The sequence below is a fragment of the Enhydra lutris genome, unplaced genomic scaffold (genome assembly GCF_002288905.1).
Source record: "Enhydra lutris kenyoni isolate GAN:26980312 unplaced genomic scaffold, ASM228890v2 scaffoldscaffold19, whole genome shotgun sequence".
Classification (NCBI taxonomy): Eukaryota; Metazoa; Chordata; class Mammalia; order Carnivora; family Mustelidae; genus Enhydra; species Enhydra lutris.
Window position 1 is genome coordinate 20,137,127 of NW_019154103.1, and position 17,952 is coordinate 20,155,078.

At 36.3% G+C, this 17,952-nt stretch overlaps 1 protein-coding gene across 1 annotated transcript in view; it reads right to left on the reverse strand.

The window, feature by feature from the left end:
• LOC111148274 (elongation factor for RNA polymerase II 2) overlaps positions 1-17,952 on the reverse strand; it is a 71,416-nt gene that overhangs the window by 39,477 nt on the left and 13,987 nt on the right. The window contains exon 2 of the mRNA XM_022504750.1: positions 15,093-15,140. Within this exon, the coding sequence (XP_022360458.1) occupies positions 15,093-15,140 (48 nt within the window). The remainder of the gene's footprint in view (positions 1-15,092; positions 15,141-17,952) is intronic.

A 17,952-nucleotide genomic window follows, 5' to 3' on the forward strand; every position in this document is an offset into this window, starting at 1 on the left:
ACTCTTATGTGCCATTTTTTGAAGAGAATTAGTGTCAAATATTTGGAGGATACGAAAGATAAAAAATGGTGTTCTGCTTCTTTGTTCTCTTTGCTTTTTAAAATGTTTTATTGGATCCCTTTGTATTTCCAGTTGTAAGGTAGATTTCCTCAAGTTTTTGAGAAGAGAAAAGTGGAACTCTTTTACACACAGAGCAAAAGGGAACAGTGCAAACAGCGTATCTAGTGTGCTACATAACGAGTTCTGGAGCATACTGCCCAGTTTCCGACTTGGTTCTGGACTCTACCATCTGTGTTACCTTGTGCAAATAACTTAACCTTATTAATCCCTAGTTTCCTCATCAGCAAAATGAGGATAATGATATTCACCTAACAGGACTGTTAAATCTAAAGAAATAACCCTTCTAAAGGGGCTTGGCACAATGTACGGCCCCTAGTATGTGCCCCAAAATGTTCACTCTGGTGATGTAAAGACACTACTGGGGGAGCTCCCACTCTGATTTTAGCTTGTTTGATGCAAACACATATGCAATGATGTATTTGATTTTTGAAGTAATTTTCAAACGGCAGAGACATATAATAAGTGTCCTGTGGATCATCAAAAGCTGATAATACGGAGAGAAAAAAAAAAAAAAGCCGACAATACTTATTTTGAATCTCCAGTATTTACAAAAGAAAGAGACTAGAAACCTTCAAGGTCAAATTTTAGCGTTAGCTTAAATACAAATGAGAGAAACTATCTGGGAAAACAAACAGCCAAAAAGACTAGCAGTATTTCTAAATGTTTCAAACTCAAAGTACAGAGAAATTAGGTACAAGAACAAATCAGCTACAAGTATCCATGGAAGGCTGAAAAATTACAGATGCCTGCTGCTACCCTAGAAGGGGAGCAAACACTGCTTCCCTAGTGCCCTCTCTGTTAAAAATATGCTGCCTTCAGAGCCCTAGATACTAGCTACAGCACAACAAAGAAACAAACAGAATTAAGAGGTCTCATAAACACAAGGATTTTGTTACTTGAAAGCTTACAATCTTCATAAATTCAAACAGTATTTTAAAGTTTGTAGGGGGGCGCCCGGGTGGCTCAGTGGGTTAAAGCCTCTGCCTTTGGCTCAGGTCATGCATGATTCCAGGATCCTGGGATGGAGCCCCGCATTGGGCTCTCTGCTCGGCAGGGAGCCTGCTTCCTCCTCTCTCTCTCTCTCTGCTTCTCTGCCTACTTGTGATCTCTGTCTGTCAAAATAAATCAATAAAATCTTTTAAAAAAATAAATAAATAAAGTTTGTAGGGATTTTTAGTGTCAAATCTATAGGAAGCCCTAAAAAGGAATAAAGCCTATATAGTATTTTAATTTTTATGGATCTCTTCCTAAACACCTACCCTGAAAATACATTTCTGATATGGGGTCCATTTCATAAAATTTAGTTCTGTTCAATCTGCATAAGTCAAATTCATGTGCTAATTTTCTTCGGGACTCTAAAGGGAGTAAAATTATTTAACATGTAAAGCTATTGATATACTACTGATATATACAGTGCATCAAGAGCTAAATTAGAAACTGCAGCTCTGATTTCTTAGAGACTTAGCAGTCTAATGTAAATAAGAGGACCTGTCAAGTCTCTTAGATAAATTGATTTGTAATTTTTTTAATGATTTTATTTATTTATTTGATAGAGATTACAAGTAGGCAGAGAGGCAGGCAGAGAAAGAGAAGGGAAAGCAGGCTCCCTGCTGAGCAGAGAGCCTGATGCGGGGCTCGATCCCAGGACCCTGAGACCATGACCTGAGCCCAAGGCAGAGGCTTAAACCCACTGAGCCACCCAGGTGCCCCTTGATTTGTAATTTTAAGAAATACAGGACTAAAAAGATTCATTTTTAAGAACAGTATGTTCGAGCTATTGGCAAAGCCATCAAACCTGCCTTCAAATAAAGGAATATAACTTGGCAAAGAAAGGGCAAAGACTTACCCTTTGCCATGGACAATGGACAATTAATGACTATATCTGGGTAATTTATAGCACAAAATTTTTGCTTAATTATCTTCTAGCTAGTTATGTAATTCTGCTAAGAGGCAGAACCACACACTATAAGTTCCTCTAGAACACTGAAACTACATCAAGTAGCAAAATATTTTTATCCCCTTGCCAATAATTTACTGCACTGCCCCCTAAAAAAAAGATAATTCATATAAGCAGATTTCATGAAAATCTTGTAAAATCTTGCAAAATATTCTTTTAAGAAAGACCGGCATCCAAAGATGAGAGAGGAAACTCAAAAGCACTAAATTACTACGACCATCAGCAGTGGTAAAGAGAAATGGTAAAATAGTAAAATATATACAAAGAGAAATAAGAGTAATTATTTTAAAAAGTTAGAGGAATAGAGTAGTTACTTCAAAGAAGGTCCTTGAATTACTAAAATAAAAACTTCTGCCCACTATATTGGGAAAAATACATAATTAAATGAAAAACTCAAACCACTCCTAGTAATATCAGTGGAGACAGTAAACATGACAATACTTCAACAATGTCTTAAATGCATTTTACCTATGCCAGATATTATCAAGCAAATCACAATGTCAAACAGTTTTTAAACATTAGCAAATGATTTTTTTTTTTTTTTTTTTGAAATTAAGAAAAACGTGTATTCAGTATAGGCCAGGGAAAAACACGGGTACTTTCAAACAGCTGTGGAAATAAACAGCAAGACGCCTTCTGAGGGTGGAGGAGAGCATGGGGGAGCAGCAACAGTTATCAAAAAATTTTAAAACATTCATACTTTGACCTAGTAATTCCACATCTAGGAATCTAGCCTGAAGAAATCATTAGAAATTAAATAAAGATTTACACACAAGATTTACTGTTAACTGTTACACAGAAACTATATAAGTAATAGGAGGATTACTAAAGAAAAAAGCAGAATATAAAAACGCAATAAATACGCTTATTTAAATTAAAAAATATTTAAAAATGTATTTGTGAATATGAAATTTCACATGTATTTGTGAATATGAAAATTTAAAAAATTTTTTAAAAATTGTATTTGTGAATATGAAAAAAAAAAAGACTTAGGAGAAATCCAACAACACTAGCTGGTTTTCATTGTTAAGACATTTATTCATCTTTGTCCTCGTATGTATTTTACATACAATTCTATAGTGTACATTAGTTTTTCAATCAAAACAACAGACAGCTTTAAAAAATAATTAGATTTTAAATTATCACTATGACATTGGCCTTTCATGACTCAATCACCTTAAATATTTTTTTAAAAATTAGACGTTTTTTGGTTTGTTTGTTGGTTTGGTTTGGTTTTTTACAGAATCAAAAATAGTGAAACATAAGACTATCCAAAGTTAATCCTGGATTCATAATTATCTTATGCTTCAAGTTCTCTAAGAAGGAACAGAAACACTACCTTAAAAAAACAAAACAAAATACCAAGCATCCCTAGAACAAAGTTTTTCTTTACAGCCAAATATAAAACTTTTAAATATATGTGGAAACACATCAAATGCCACCCCTTATTTCTAATCTGTGAAGACTGACTTTCATGAATTACTAGCACAATTAGATTATGAGAAAACTAAAAAGCATTCAGATTAGTCAAATAATTTCTTGGTATTGATTTGTAGAGTATTACCACATTTGTGAATATGTGTATGCCTTACATTCTCAGTCTAAAATATCCCCAATATAACTTACTGAATTATTATTAAACACTAAGTATTTTAAGATTGTCCCTTTTCTATGGCTAATTAAGTACCAACCCTCATACTGTGGGCCCAACTTAGTTATCCTTAATCAGTTTTATGCATTCTGAATTTCATTACCTATAAATCCCTAAGAATTTTAACTTTTTAAATTCAGCTGACTACTACTTTCATTCCCATAATTTGTCCTTTTTAGAGTAAACCCATTCCTAGGGCACATCACAATACTACTGCTCCAAAATGTCAACTGTTTACTCAAAAAGAAAAGTGGCCTTTCCTCTCATATCCTTGTTAACACCAGTAACTCTGCTTGTACCTTCCTTCCAATGGGGAGAAAGATCACAGATGGGGAGAAAACTTTCTTTCTCCATTGATAGATGACAAAGCAGCTCTATCAAGTCTTTGACTAGCAAGATATTTAGCTCGTGTCCAGCACTAGATAACTTCTTAAGACCTGCCTTCTCTATTTTCACTGTCCACCTATTTTTTTTCAACCTTTAATATTTAGCCTTTCTCTTAGATTCTTTACATATTTAAACTTGGCATCTCAAAACATTTACATGTACAGAGCAATCAGGAATGGAGACCAACAAATATATATGTAAAAAAATATCTCATAGAGATTACCAGCAATGACATTTTGGTCTAGAGCATTTCATATTTACTTTGTAGGTTTATATTTGTGTTTCTATATATTTTCTAAAATTAGTATCATGGTATATATATGTCCTTTACCTACTGATTAATTAGGGAGATGAAATGACAGTTTTAAAAGTTTCTTACCTAAATGGACAGTCTTGCCATTTACCACTTACATATTCTCTTATACCCACCAAGAAAGTAATATAGCTCTTTAGACATATCTAGAATAACATGACCTATACTTAATTTTTGGTATTTCATTTTGGTAATTTTTTGTTGCTACCATAAATGAGATCATTTTTACACTGAAACACTAATTGCTAGTGCTTAAGGAGGCCAGTTATTTTTAAAAAATTATACTTAATCATTTATTGGGCATGTTCCATATGCCAACACATTCACAAGCTCTAACATTTAAGACTTTGGCCTATGTGTTTTGACTTTAGATCGAAGATATAGCCAAAGAAGTGGTCTAACAAACAATAATAATTTCAAAATCCGCACTCATATACATGTCTTCTTACCAGCTACCACAGATGGAACTTTCTTTGCTCCTATCTAAAGCCAGTCTCTTATCAGATACCATTTCTCCAACCTACTCAGGGACATTGCTACATCAAATCTTTCCCTCTCTCCTACATTATCAATTTTTGCTTTCTACTGGGATCATACTCCCATCAATTAAAAAATATCCTGTTTTTTGGGGGCAACTGGGTGGCTCCGTCTGTTAAATGTCCAACTCTTGATTTTGGCTCAGGTCATGATCTCAGGGTCAACTGGGAGTTCAAAAATCCTCTGTGGGGCTCTGCACTTGCGGTGGTGCGGGGTGGGGGGGATAGTCTGCTTGAGACTTTCCCTCTCTCCCACCAGCTTGCACTCCAATAAATCTTAAAAAAAAAAAAAAAAAAAAAAAAAAAATCCTGCTCTTTCTTTCATTTTGAGAAATGTGTTGTCACACACACCAGCCACCCAATATTAAGCCAGTGATTTTACAAGTTCTTTCTGAAGTTGACTACCTTACTGAAAGAAATCCTAAAGTTTTTCACTTGTGTACTTGGATTATCTGCAGATACTGGCAAACATCTATTATCCATAGCTTTTATTTCATTTTCTTATCCATTACTGAGCATTCTCAGAACAATGCTAAACTACAGAGATGACAGTGGGCATGTGTACTTTATTGCTAACATTAATAAGATATTTCTATTGTCTTATCATTAAGTATGTAACTGGCTATTAGTTTCATAGAAACTAATAGAAATAGTTTCATTTTTTTATCATGCTAAGAAAGAAATCTTCTATTCCCTACTTACTTATTTCCTTAAGTTTTTATTCAGATTTTATATGAATTTTTATCAAATGCCTTTTGGCATCTGTTGAAATATGTTCTGGCTTTTGTCATTTAATCCCTGAAGATAAGATGACAGATCATTTTGAAGTTAATGGTAATGAGAACAATCTTTATGTGATATTTATTTCTACAAAATAAATACAGCTGGATGATTTAATGAACACCTATGAACTCACTGTCCAACTTAAGAAATAGAACATTAGCAATGATCTAACCATGTGCTCCACTCCAATCCCTTATGCCTGCCTTTTTCTACCAAACATAACAACTACTCTAACTTTTTTGATGATCATTTCTTGTTTTCAATAATTTTATTGCATGTGTGTATACCTACAATGTATTAGTTCTGCTTATTATTCAACTTTATAAAAACAGTGTGATGCCATGTGCAGTCTTCTGTCCACTTGAGTTTCCACTGTTATATTATTCTTCCACTGAAACAGTATGCACAGTTTAGTGCCATTATTCTAAATTAGTGTGAACAAAATTTGGCAAAAGGAGCTTTAAATTCCCTAAATGTTAATAATTAAAAGTACTAACACTCATTAGTTAAGTATTCATAAGTCAACCAGTATTTTTAACAGTTGAAAAAAAAATAACTCCTTAAATACAGCTTTATATCAGAATTCCATCAGTAAATACACTTTTTTCCCCCTTCTTACTGCTAAACTTCCATGTATAATTAAATCCTATGAAATGTCCTTTGGAGTTGTTTCTTGAAAATCCTTTTGCTCTAAACTCCCAGATGCCACTGCCTCCCGGACAGCACCATCTTGACAGATGAGAGACGGAGTATTACCTAAACCCCTCATGTACAGCATGTCTCAAACAAAACACATCCCATGCCTCCTGCCTCAGGGTGTTTTTCATCTATTTTGGATTTAATAGCCCCACCATCCAACCAAATACTCATCATAAATATGGAGCCATCCTTGACTCTTTTCTTTTCTTCCTTCCAATATAAAAGGAATGACTAAGCTAGGGGAGCTACTGGATAAGCATGTTAAAATGCAAATCTGACCACATGAACCCCTGGGTAAAATTTTTTAAATAGATGATAATTTCCTGCAGTGCTTTTTAAAACCATAGACTATGATCCACTGGAAGGTCACGACATTAATTTAGTGGATTATGACCAGGATTCTTTAAAATGAAATAGAATATATCAGACTCTACTGATGAAGAAACAATATTGTGCTGTGAAATTTCTGTTTTAAGCTGGGTAAATGTGTATACCTATAGTGTAGAGGGTCATAATGTGAAATGTTTTTTCTCACCATGAATTGTTTCTAAATATGTTTGAAAGCACCTACTGCAATAGTTGCCACCCAGAAAATAATGAAAGTTGTGAACCTTCTCCTGAGAACAGAATGCATACACACCTATATATCTATATATCTGGATATTCTTATAATGTTCTTAATTATAGCAAACCTAGCTATCGTAAGAAAGCCTAGGGGAAAATATTTTAAAGTTGTGCTTCCCAGACCTCATCATAGACTCCTGGGAAAAAAAAATTTTTTTTTTTAAAGACTACATTTTTTGTTTTTTTTGTTTTTTTTTTTTTAAATATTTTATTTATTTATTTGACAGAGATCACAAGTAGGCAGAGAAGCAGGCAGAGAGAGATAGGAGGAAGCAGACTCTCTGCTGAGCAGAGAGCCCGATGCGGGGGCTCGATCCCAGGACACTGGGATCATGATCTGAGCCGGAGGCAGAGGCTTTAACCCACTGAGCCACCAGGCGCCCCTCCTGGGCAAATTTTTGTAAAGAAGAAGTATTGATCTCCAAGGTGAAATTCAAATTCACTAAGAAAGTGGGAACGTTTGACAAACCTGCTTACCACTTTGCTCATGCTGGACTATTGGACTGAAAAGCAATTTCTTCCTCTTTTGATCAGCCAACTCCTGGTAATCCGTCAAAGCCCAGTTCAAACAGCATTAGTTCCCTGAGACCTTCCTAACCGTTGCTCTTCCTCTTGCTAGTGGGAGAGGTACTGAACAGATGTTTACATGAATGTGAGAATAATTAAAATGCTTACTGAACATTTATTACAGGCAGGTGGGGATCACTGTAGTGATGAGAGCAGGCTCTGAAATCAGATATTAGAGTGGACTGTAGGCTCTTTTACTCTCACTGTGTGAGCTTCAAAAACTAACTTCATGTATGTATACATGTATGGCATGTATACACATCAGCAAAATGGGAGAATCTGCTTCACAGCATTCCTGTGAGGATTAAGTGAGAATGATGTGTGTAAAGTACGGAGTTCTTGGCATGTCATAAATATTCAATTAATTTTAGCTGTAATCATTGAAAAGTAACTGGAATCTATCAACAAAATAATCGAATAGATAACTGTTCCTTATTGCTAAATATGGTATAAATTGTAAGACTAGGCAGAGAGATTTGAGACTTCTTAGCCTGATAAGGGCAAATTCATTAGCCTCAAGTCATGTCTGTGGACTTTTGAAGTCTTTAAATCCACAAAACTCTTCTAAACTTGTTTTCAAAACAAGTTACTTTTGTAAGTAAAGGTTTTAGCTTAAAAACTAATTTGAGAACATTATAATTTCATACTTTTGTTCTTTCCAGTTAGATCACAATTCCAGAATGGTTATAAAAATATACCTTCCCTATAAATTCTCCCGGATTATCTAACATATGGAGCTTACCAAGCAAGCTAGTCAAGGGTGGGGTCAGGAAAGAAAACTTTTGAAAAGATTTTATTCAGATAAAATCTTATCAGAACACACAGACTGTCTAAATACTCCCACTGCACTGCTGTATTTCATGGACTCTCCGATGCCAGCAATTGCTAAGACTATGATTTTATGTGCCACTGCATAACATAAAATGCTGACCAACTATGACGCAATACCAAGATGCACTTATAATGAGAGGCACTCCAATTCCAACGACATTAAACATTAAACGGAAAAAATCTAGGGCTTTGGCATATTCTGCTAAATTTTTCCTGCTTACTTAAATTTCGACTTTTCTTTGTAATAAAAGTCTTCATAAGCTCATCTTATGTGCCTAGAACAGTGTCTTGACATAGTTAGAGGTCAGAAGATACTCAAGTAATGCTCATGGTAAGGCATTAAAGAATGGTAAAATACTATTTTCCAAGCTTAAATAAGCGAGTGCTATTAAAGTGACAATTTCTGTAACACTGGTGACTCAATTTCACAAGTTTCAGTTTTTGGTGAAAAACAAAAAGGCAATGCCATCAGTGGCAGATTTTATTGACAAACAGATACTGTTAGGAACAAGAGCTGGCATTTCAAAGTCCTATTTACCTTTGTCTATACAGTGTCAACCACGGTGCATGGTACACAGTGAGTATTCATGATGCTTGTTGAATGTAGACAGTAGGCTTAACTCACTGCTAAGAACACAATTTATGGCATTTGTGGCTGCTTCAGATTTCAATCACAGTTCCAACTGCAGCCTTCTAAAGTGACTGCAGTGTGGTAAAGAACAGAGCAGAATGCCTCAGGTCCTGTTGGTGATCATATTTTGGGAGGCTTGTCCTTTGTAGCCCACACTGAATTTGTGTGAAGGTGTGCTCAGCAAGTACTCTGAGACAGTTTCTGCAGGCACCACAAACAGAAAGGCCAAGTCATCCTCCCACCCTCTGCCCTTTGCACTCTTCCAAGGCAGAAGAGGGGCCTGGACCCCTGGTGCCTGTCCTGTTACTTAGCCAAGGTGTGAAACAATGGATGGTGAATTTAGCTCATTGCTCTCCTTTAGAAACACCACTGCTAGTTCTGATCCAGAAGAAAGGAGGGCAGAGGGCTATGAGGATAAAATAGACCAATTGGTCAATTTACAGGAGCTTCAGACTATGATTCAATTATTGTTTGAGATAAAATGATTTTCTACGATGTCAGCCCATACTCTTGGCCAAATGAGCTTTTATATATATATATATAAATTATATATTATATATTATAGGATATATGAAATTATAATATGTTAGCTATATCCTGGATATATACTGAAGTTAAGTATTTCAAATTAGGCCATTTATTGTCTTGGGCCATTATTGTTTGACACCTTAGTAAATCAACACATGGTTAAAGAGTTATGATTCAATGCAAATATTAAAATGTTATCTATACATGTCAACCACTGCAATATTAAAAAAATTAAAACAGAACTGCCATTACAAAAAGATATAATTCTAAAATCTTTCTAGTATTAATTATACTCAGGGCTGAATGCTTAAAGGTAGCTATTAGTAGTCAGCAACCTTTGAGCAGACTGACTAAACATAAGCATTGGCAAAATCAGTGGGCTAGCCAAACCAAAAACAACAGGGGAAAGCAGAGTACAGGCATATCATCTACGAAGGAATGGCAGTGTTGGAGATTTATTTTTATCTCTGCTGCTGTTTCAAAAGGATAGTTATCTTTGCTTCCCAGGTATCAAGTAGATTAGAGAAGGGTAGTCTGCAGAAAGCATCTGTAGGTGGGTTGAAATTGCCTACTAATTTCAAATACTGTATAATTTAGTATTTCAGACCCAATCTTCTCCCCAACCCTGCAAAGGAAACCAAGCATTGACAAAATATTTCTGAATGGTTACAAGAAAAATGCAACCCTCTGTTCTTTTTAGTTAATGACTCTACTGTAAGAGTTTTACAGCATTATTCAAGCCTTTAAAAAGTTAGCAGTTAAATGATGTATCTAAATCTTCAGAAGGTCACAGTACCTTTTGGAAGACATACATTTAAAACTTGTTTGGCTGGTTATTCCTTGTTCATTCCTGGAAACGCACGTGTGACTCACTATTTTACAGGAGACACTACATGGTACTTACAGAAAATATTTTCTATTTTCAGTCCTCTTCTTAAAAATAATTTCTAAATTATATATGCCAAACAAACTTCTATTTTCTAAAGCCTCTGGGATTGCTAAGTCTGAAGTAGGCAATTAAATTAGAAAATTCTGGAACAGTATTCTCATAAATACTGAGGTCTGGTTGGAATCGCATTTACTGTGACAAAGTTAACGTTATTTCTCACTGGCCTGGGACACTCATTCTCTGGACAGGAGTCCTGAGGCCGCAGGCAAGTGCACTCTGCAAGGCCACAAAAGGCCAGCAGATGCGGCCATTATTTGCTGTTGAAATTCAGTTTTTATTTAAATAATAGCACAGATTTACCTTTTTGTGTATGTGTATACAGATTTTAATAGGCCTTCAGGAATTTTACATATCTATCACCAGGATGTATTTTGCATCCATTGACATCTTTATTTAAAATGCTGATTCAGGGATGCCTGGGTGGCTCAGTTGGTTAAACAGGTCATGATCTCAGGGTCCTGGGGATCAGGACCCATATCAGGCTTCCTGCTCAGTGGGGAGCCTGCTTCTCCCTCTGCCTGCAGCTCCCCCTGCTTGTGCGCACACTGCTCTCTCTCTGATAAATAAATAAATAAAATCTTGGGGGAAAAATGCTGATTCATACCGATCAGAAATACACATAAGCCTTGTTCCTGACAGTGCCATTTACATAGAAATTCTGAGTGGTGAGTTCTGGATAAGTCCTACATTATTAATTTTTTCCTGTAGTACTAGTCTCTATGTGTTTGTCAGACTCTGAGTTCCCTGAGGACAGAACCCACGTCTTACACATCCCTGTATCTACACACTAAGCACTTAGCGAAGTACTTGACACCAGTAAGGACTACAAAAATGTTTGTGAAATAAATAAGAAACAAATATAACAACAAACCTATTAGCACACCATTGCTTAGGCACCTGTTTATAATTTATTGTAAAGAATAACTAGGTCAGTAGATGACTGCACTAGTAACAACTGCCAATACTTGAAAATGATGAGTTCAGTTGCTTCCAGTTCCTGTCCCTTCCAAGCTGTACAGTATACTGAGGGGAACTTTCCTCTGGTAGTGTGAAGACATAGACTATAATTACAGCTCTGTCTCTATTGTGTCTTTAGACTAGAAGCCTCAGCAAACATAAAAATAGAGTGTAGTTGTAAAAATTTTACTGGAACACATATTTTTGGAAAATTTTCACCTGCTACATTTTCAGTATACAGTTAAAATATAAGAGACAGAACTATATTTCTGTAAATATACAAATGATTTGTGTAAAGTTTACCTGACAATCAAGAGGCAGCTTCTGAAAACCAGGTGCATTATACCAATACACCCCTCTGAACACTGTAATTCAAAACACCTTATTATTGTAGGCCCTATGAATCTCACCAGCTACCTTTTCAGTCAATTAGAATGATCTACAGAAATTTATAATCCCAATAACCTTCAGTTATGAGTATCCTAGATGTGTTTAGGACTGTGAGGATAACTGATTGACCCTTGAGAGTCCACAAGGCATGTTTGGCTGATTCATTCAGCTCCCAATATTCATGAGTTTAGAAATCATACTCAACTGCTCCCAAGATATTTCCTTATCTTTCAGATTCCAGAAAATGCCTTCAATGACCACTCAAATTTACTGAGCACCGTCTTCCACTAAGGGAAAAGGGTGAGCAGGAATGTGAAAGACAGAATTTATACTTTTTTATGCTATAAAAGCTGCAGGTCAACTGTAATGATAAAAATCTAGGGAGTCAATGGTTCTCAGCAATTTCACTTGTTAACAGCATACTGCTATAGTTTGTTTAATGTTCCAGGCTGCATTTATTTAGAGGAAAACTTCAACCTAAGAGAACATGTTCAGGCACAAAAGTAAATAAGCTTAAAAGCTAACCTGCCAAGACCCAATCTCTGACCTTCTAAAGACATTACTGAAGCAAGAAAAATCCTATAATTAGTAACAAGAAACAGCAATAACCACACAGTGCTTAGCATCAGGGAAACAAAATACCCTTAACAGTCTCTTAATGGTCACTTTTGAAATGATTTTTTAACAGTACTCCAGTTATGTTTCAAATATGCCTATATGACTATCATGATAGTTAATGTCTATTTCTGATCACATTTGATGTAAAAAGACTGTAAATTTTTTAGATTTGCCAAATCCTTTCCAGAAAAACTTACAAAATTTCTGAAACAGTATTAAAATTTCTTATTAAGAAAAACTAACTTTTGTGGGAAATCGAAATTTAAGCCTTTAAAGCCTTCTTAAAAGTCTTGAACATTTTCCACCCCAGAAAACTGTAAGCATACTTCTTCAGGGCTTTTAAAGCAATCAGCAAGGCAAGGTTAAATTATCATGGCTCTCGAGAATAACAGAAGAGCACTGTACAGAAGACCCTCACATTTGTGGCTCTGCATATTCCCTGTAGGCTGTGCCAACCCACTCTCTCCCCTGTAATAACTCTTTGTTTTTACTAAGTCCCAAAGGGCTGGTGAGAGCTCTGCAAAGAGAAGGGGGGGGAGGGTGGATGGAATGCAGCTGCAGGCTCAGAAACAATGCTGAGTCCATATATTTTGTTCCCAGTTAGAATAATAAAAAGGGGGCTGGGGGTGGGAGTTGGGTGGGGGGTGTAGAGGAGAGGGCAAGCAAAGTAAGGAAGGTAGGGCCAAGTATTCCATTGCTCTCAGTCTATAGCCTCCTGCCCCTCCTCCCACTCTTCTAAATACAATAATCATCCCTTTGGGTTAAAAAAGGTTATCTGTTAAAATTCAAACACCCATTAAGATTTAAACCTATCAGTCATTTACATCTAAGTTATCTTTATCAGTGAACTACACCCAGGCAAGGAATGGAGTAGGAAGGGAGAATGAAGCTTGTGAAGATAAACTGAGGAAGCCTGGACACGTGACACAGGAAAGCCTCGGGGAGGTAGGTAGAATTGAGAAAAGGTCTTCCAAGGTCTCAAATATCAACCACCAGCTTTACAATGGTGCCTGGGGCCTTTTGGGGTGTGCCAGAGAAAACCATACTCTTTCTAAGCTTGCTAAAAGCTGCGGGTGTCTGAAGTTTGGAACCTTGCACATGTTGGTTTCTCATTATTCAGTCTAACTTGGTACCTCCTAAGAAAATGTTCTTCTCTTGCATTTCCCTAGCCTTTATGTCCTACCTGGGAAAAGAGAAAAATAAGTGAAGAGGCAGGTCCTAAGCAAGGTTAACAGCTGCTAGTGAGGGAAAAGCTCAAACCTTACTCTGGTCTGCCAGGTCTTCAATTCTCATTTCAGATAACCCTTTACTGAAAAACACTGGGGCCCTCCAGGGTTCACAGGCTCAGGCTTGCCTCTGGAACATCCTTTCAGAGATTACCGATGCCATTAAATTTTGTGAGAAAACTTAAGAAGCCTGATGAAAATAACCAAAACCAATACCTCGAAAATAGTGCCAAGAGGTGCTAAGGACTACGTAAAAAGTGATAAAACAAAATGAAGAAGGATGCTTGCTGCAGTTAGGATCCCATTCATAAACACTCAGTTACTAGGGAAGAAAGAAAAAAGACTGCATTGTAAAGCTATCATGTAGAAGCAGAGCTCTGACATCCACACACTAACATCTCCTTCAAGTTAGCATTATTTAGAAGTACTCTTAGAGATGGTATTGAATGATATACAATTAAACTCCACTCTTGAAATGTTTTCAAGTTATAAAGTTAGAAAGACTGTACTGATTTACATTGAATTTTTGCATTTTCTGACATAATAAACAGATTCACAAATGTAAATTTATAATAAGCAGAAATATGATCTCCCCTCAGCTTGCCTTTATTCCTAGAGCTCTAAAATCCATTTACAGATATTCCAAATCTCCGTGCTACAGTCCAAATATAAACAAATTCAGAAATGCATATTAGAGGAAGGAATGATTAAGACTTTCTATTAATATTAAATATTAATAGTAATAATTTAATAATAATTCTGACACTACTCCTATGAAGTTTATCATCTATTTTAAACACAGAATTCATAGGTGTATTTTATTGGGAGTTTATCATTTATTACACTTTTAAATGCAGCAATAAGATACACAATATTCTGCGTACTGGAAAAACTCAATTTTCTATTTACACATTTCTTAGTATGTACAATCAAATTAAGTCTACAGACAGCAAAAGTTCATCAATAGTAACAACAATCACATAATCATAACTTGACTGAAATTAGCAATTCCTTATGGTTAATTGTAAAAAAAATCCTCTTAATACTGTGACACATATTATACTTCAAAAAAAGGTAAAAAATGCAATTATTCATGATTTGGGGAAAAACTATTCTTCAATAAGTACATTGGAATTATTTTCTAAATCAATCAGAAAAAGATAATTCAAGTGTATTAAGGTATTCGAAATTTACATTTGGTCATAAAGTTCACAAAATATGAGCGACCTTATATTGAGGCACAAGTAAAAACAAATTTTAAGAGTTTAAAAATAATAGTATGTAAGAAGATTAGATTTTCTTGCTGAATCAACAAGAGTACTCACCCCTTGGAGCCCTTGGAACTGAATCGAAGGTCGAAAAGGAATTAAATTCTATTGAAAGAAACATAAAGAAACACATAAGTCAACCTTCATTACTGTGTCACAGAACTAAATGTTTAAACTTTAAATCTGTGCATCTGTTCAGTGCCACAGTCTGTGAAAATATCTTTTCATTATGTAACTAGGTTTACATATCATCATATTAAGACGACTTAATGAACAAGGTCATACTGCTGACATTTCTCTGAATCACACAACCACAGGTACATTGGGGGCAGTGTAGGCAGGTTTTTGAAAATGACACAATTTGGCAAAAAATGATTAGTATACTAACTCAATTTCACATTAAAAGAACACACTTTTGCTTAGTTTCTTAGTATTATTTTTAAAAGGCTAAAGGGAGGGAAGAGATAATTCGAGGAACTTTACAAAACTCTAATAGGATACTATAAATAGAAAATTGAAGTATTAGATAATGAACTGTGGTTTCCAGTTTCTCACATTTTATCATACGTTAGTTTCTAGTGGAGGGTCAAACAGGTTACCAGTTTTCTTATATGATCTTCACCAGGAGAAATGTAATTTCTAGAAGACTGTTTTGTTTTGTAACAAGCTTTGTCCACCTCATAACTAATATTTTGTCACAGAGTTGTGTATTTAGAAGAAATGCTGTAAGTATCTACCACAGTCTCAGGCACGATTTTCTATATCCAAAGACACCAATGTTTGTCTATGGGAATGCTTGTTCCAAACTCCTTTGAGGCTGGTTATACTTTCCTCCCTGACTTTTTGCAACTCAGAAGCTGTCTTCAGCTCACCACTGGAATTTGAAATTCTCTATCAATTTCATCAATTCTTCTTAGTCAAACAAATGCTAACTTTTCTCAATTGTCAAATGGCTCACTTCTCCCTGGATGTCAAAGATTCCTTACACCAGACACCAGTCCTCTTAGCTCTTCTATCATGCCCTTCATTTCAAAAGCTAGCGTCCTTCACTTTGCTCTCTCTACATCCACACCCCCCTGGAGGTTCACTTTGCCAGTTTGGTGATGCTTTTTAATCTCTTCTCTATTTGTCAACTCCTTTCTCTCCACAGCCTTATCATTGTCTGGGGACATTTTGCATTAGAAACTCAATGACAGCAAAACTGGCAAACGCTATACTAACTGCCTTTCCCCACTCCTCCCTCAACCAAAATGGCACCTCCTTCCTACTTTCCTGGCAAGCATACTTCTATCTTTTTTGTTTACTGGGCTCACAACCTTAAATTAATTTACAGTCTCTTTTCCCTTACCCCTAACCATATTCTCCCATTATACACTGCTAGAATTACAGAATTCCGAATCTTAGATAATACAGTCAAGGCAAGCATGCCGGTAGTAACTAAGCTGGAACCAGGAACCCAGGACTCAATCCTCCTATTCTCCCATGCCGCTCTTCTTCTACTGCCTTGTGCTCCACACACATCTGCTGTGGGACACTCGAAAGTATGATGGGGGCCTACTCCTTCATGCCAGAGTTCACATGTTAGTTGGGGAACACATGAGAATGATCAAATACTAGGCTAAGTAACTTTGAGCATCAGTAAGAATTCTAAAAAGGGAGAGAAGAATACAGGTTAGAAGAAACAGGAAAGCTGAAGGGCTTATGGAAAAGTGGATCTCAGCAGCAATCTTGAAAAGACAAACTCCAGGGAAAGGGAATGCCCTGAGCAGAAAAGCCAGGAGATAGGAATGGATATTGTGTAAGCAAAGGGTAGGTCTGTGTGTGTGTGTGTGTACAGAGTTCTTTCACATTTGAAACACAACACAAAGGATAAGAACTGGACTTGGCCATCCCTGCCTAATCTTTCCTTGACCTCAAAATTTGTCTTCAGTTTTAGCTTCTATACACTACAGAATAAATAGGACAGTAATTTAAATTTTAGATCTCAGGATTTCAAAAGGTTTATCACCCTGTGAAATAACCCTGCCCTAATCTCTTCTATTACCCCCTCAGGGATGGCCTTTAAGTCCTGCCCTTGACATGATAACAATTGAAGGGGCTTCTAATTTTTGGAATAACAAAGTGAGTTGCTGAAAGAAGTGTTTTCAGGGAAAGCAGCTCCTTTGGTCCTGTGTAAGAAAAAGGGAGAGAGATGGATTGGGGCTAGGAAAAAGGATTTAGACATCAGCTCCAGATGATGCTTTATTTAGAAATACTCTAGTGATAAGGCTTAAATTAGTATGACTTCCCCAGAGCAAACAGGAGATGGTGGAATGAGCAGACTTTCCCCAGAAAGAATGATAAAATGTGCTGAAAGCTTTATTATCAGGCACCAAAGAAAAATGATGCAAAGGTGGCTTCACAGCTCTGAATCTTTTTTTTTTTTTTTTTTTTTTTTTTTTTTTTTTTTTTAGAGAGAGATCAAGAAGGTAGAGAAGCAGGCAGAGAGAGAGGAAGGGAAGCAGGCTTCCTGCTGAGCAGCGAGCCCGATGCGGGACTCGATCCAAGGACCCTGGGATCATGACCTGAGCCGAAGGCAGCGGCTTAACCCACTGAGCCACCCAGGCGCCCCCACAGCTCTGAATCTTTATCTTTGGCCAGTCAGCCCCAGATTCCCTCAAATTAGGCTCTTAGTCTCTATTTTGAAAACCTCTGGACTGTTTTAGGCCCCTATTACTGAGCAGCTAGATAAAGGCCTTCCTTCTTCCCTTCAGTTCCTTCCAAATACTGCCCATCATTCAAAGAACTACCAGAAACTCTCCAATACCACCTTAGCAGTCATGAGAAGGTTCCTTCCCAGTGGGTTCTATCAGAGCAAAGCAAACTCCTCCACATGGAAAAGAGACCTTCCATCTACAGGACCAACCAATTTCATAAT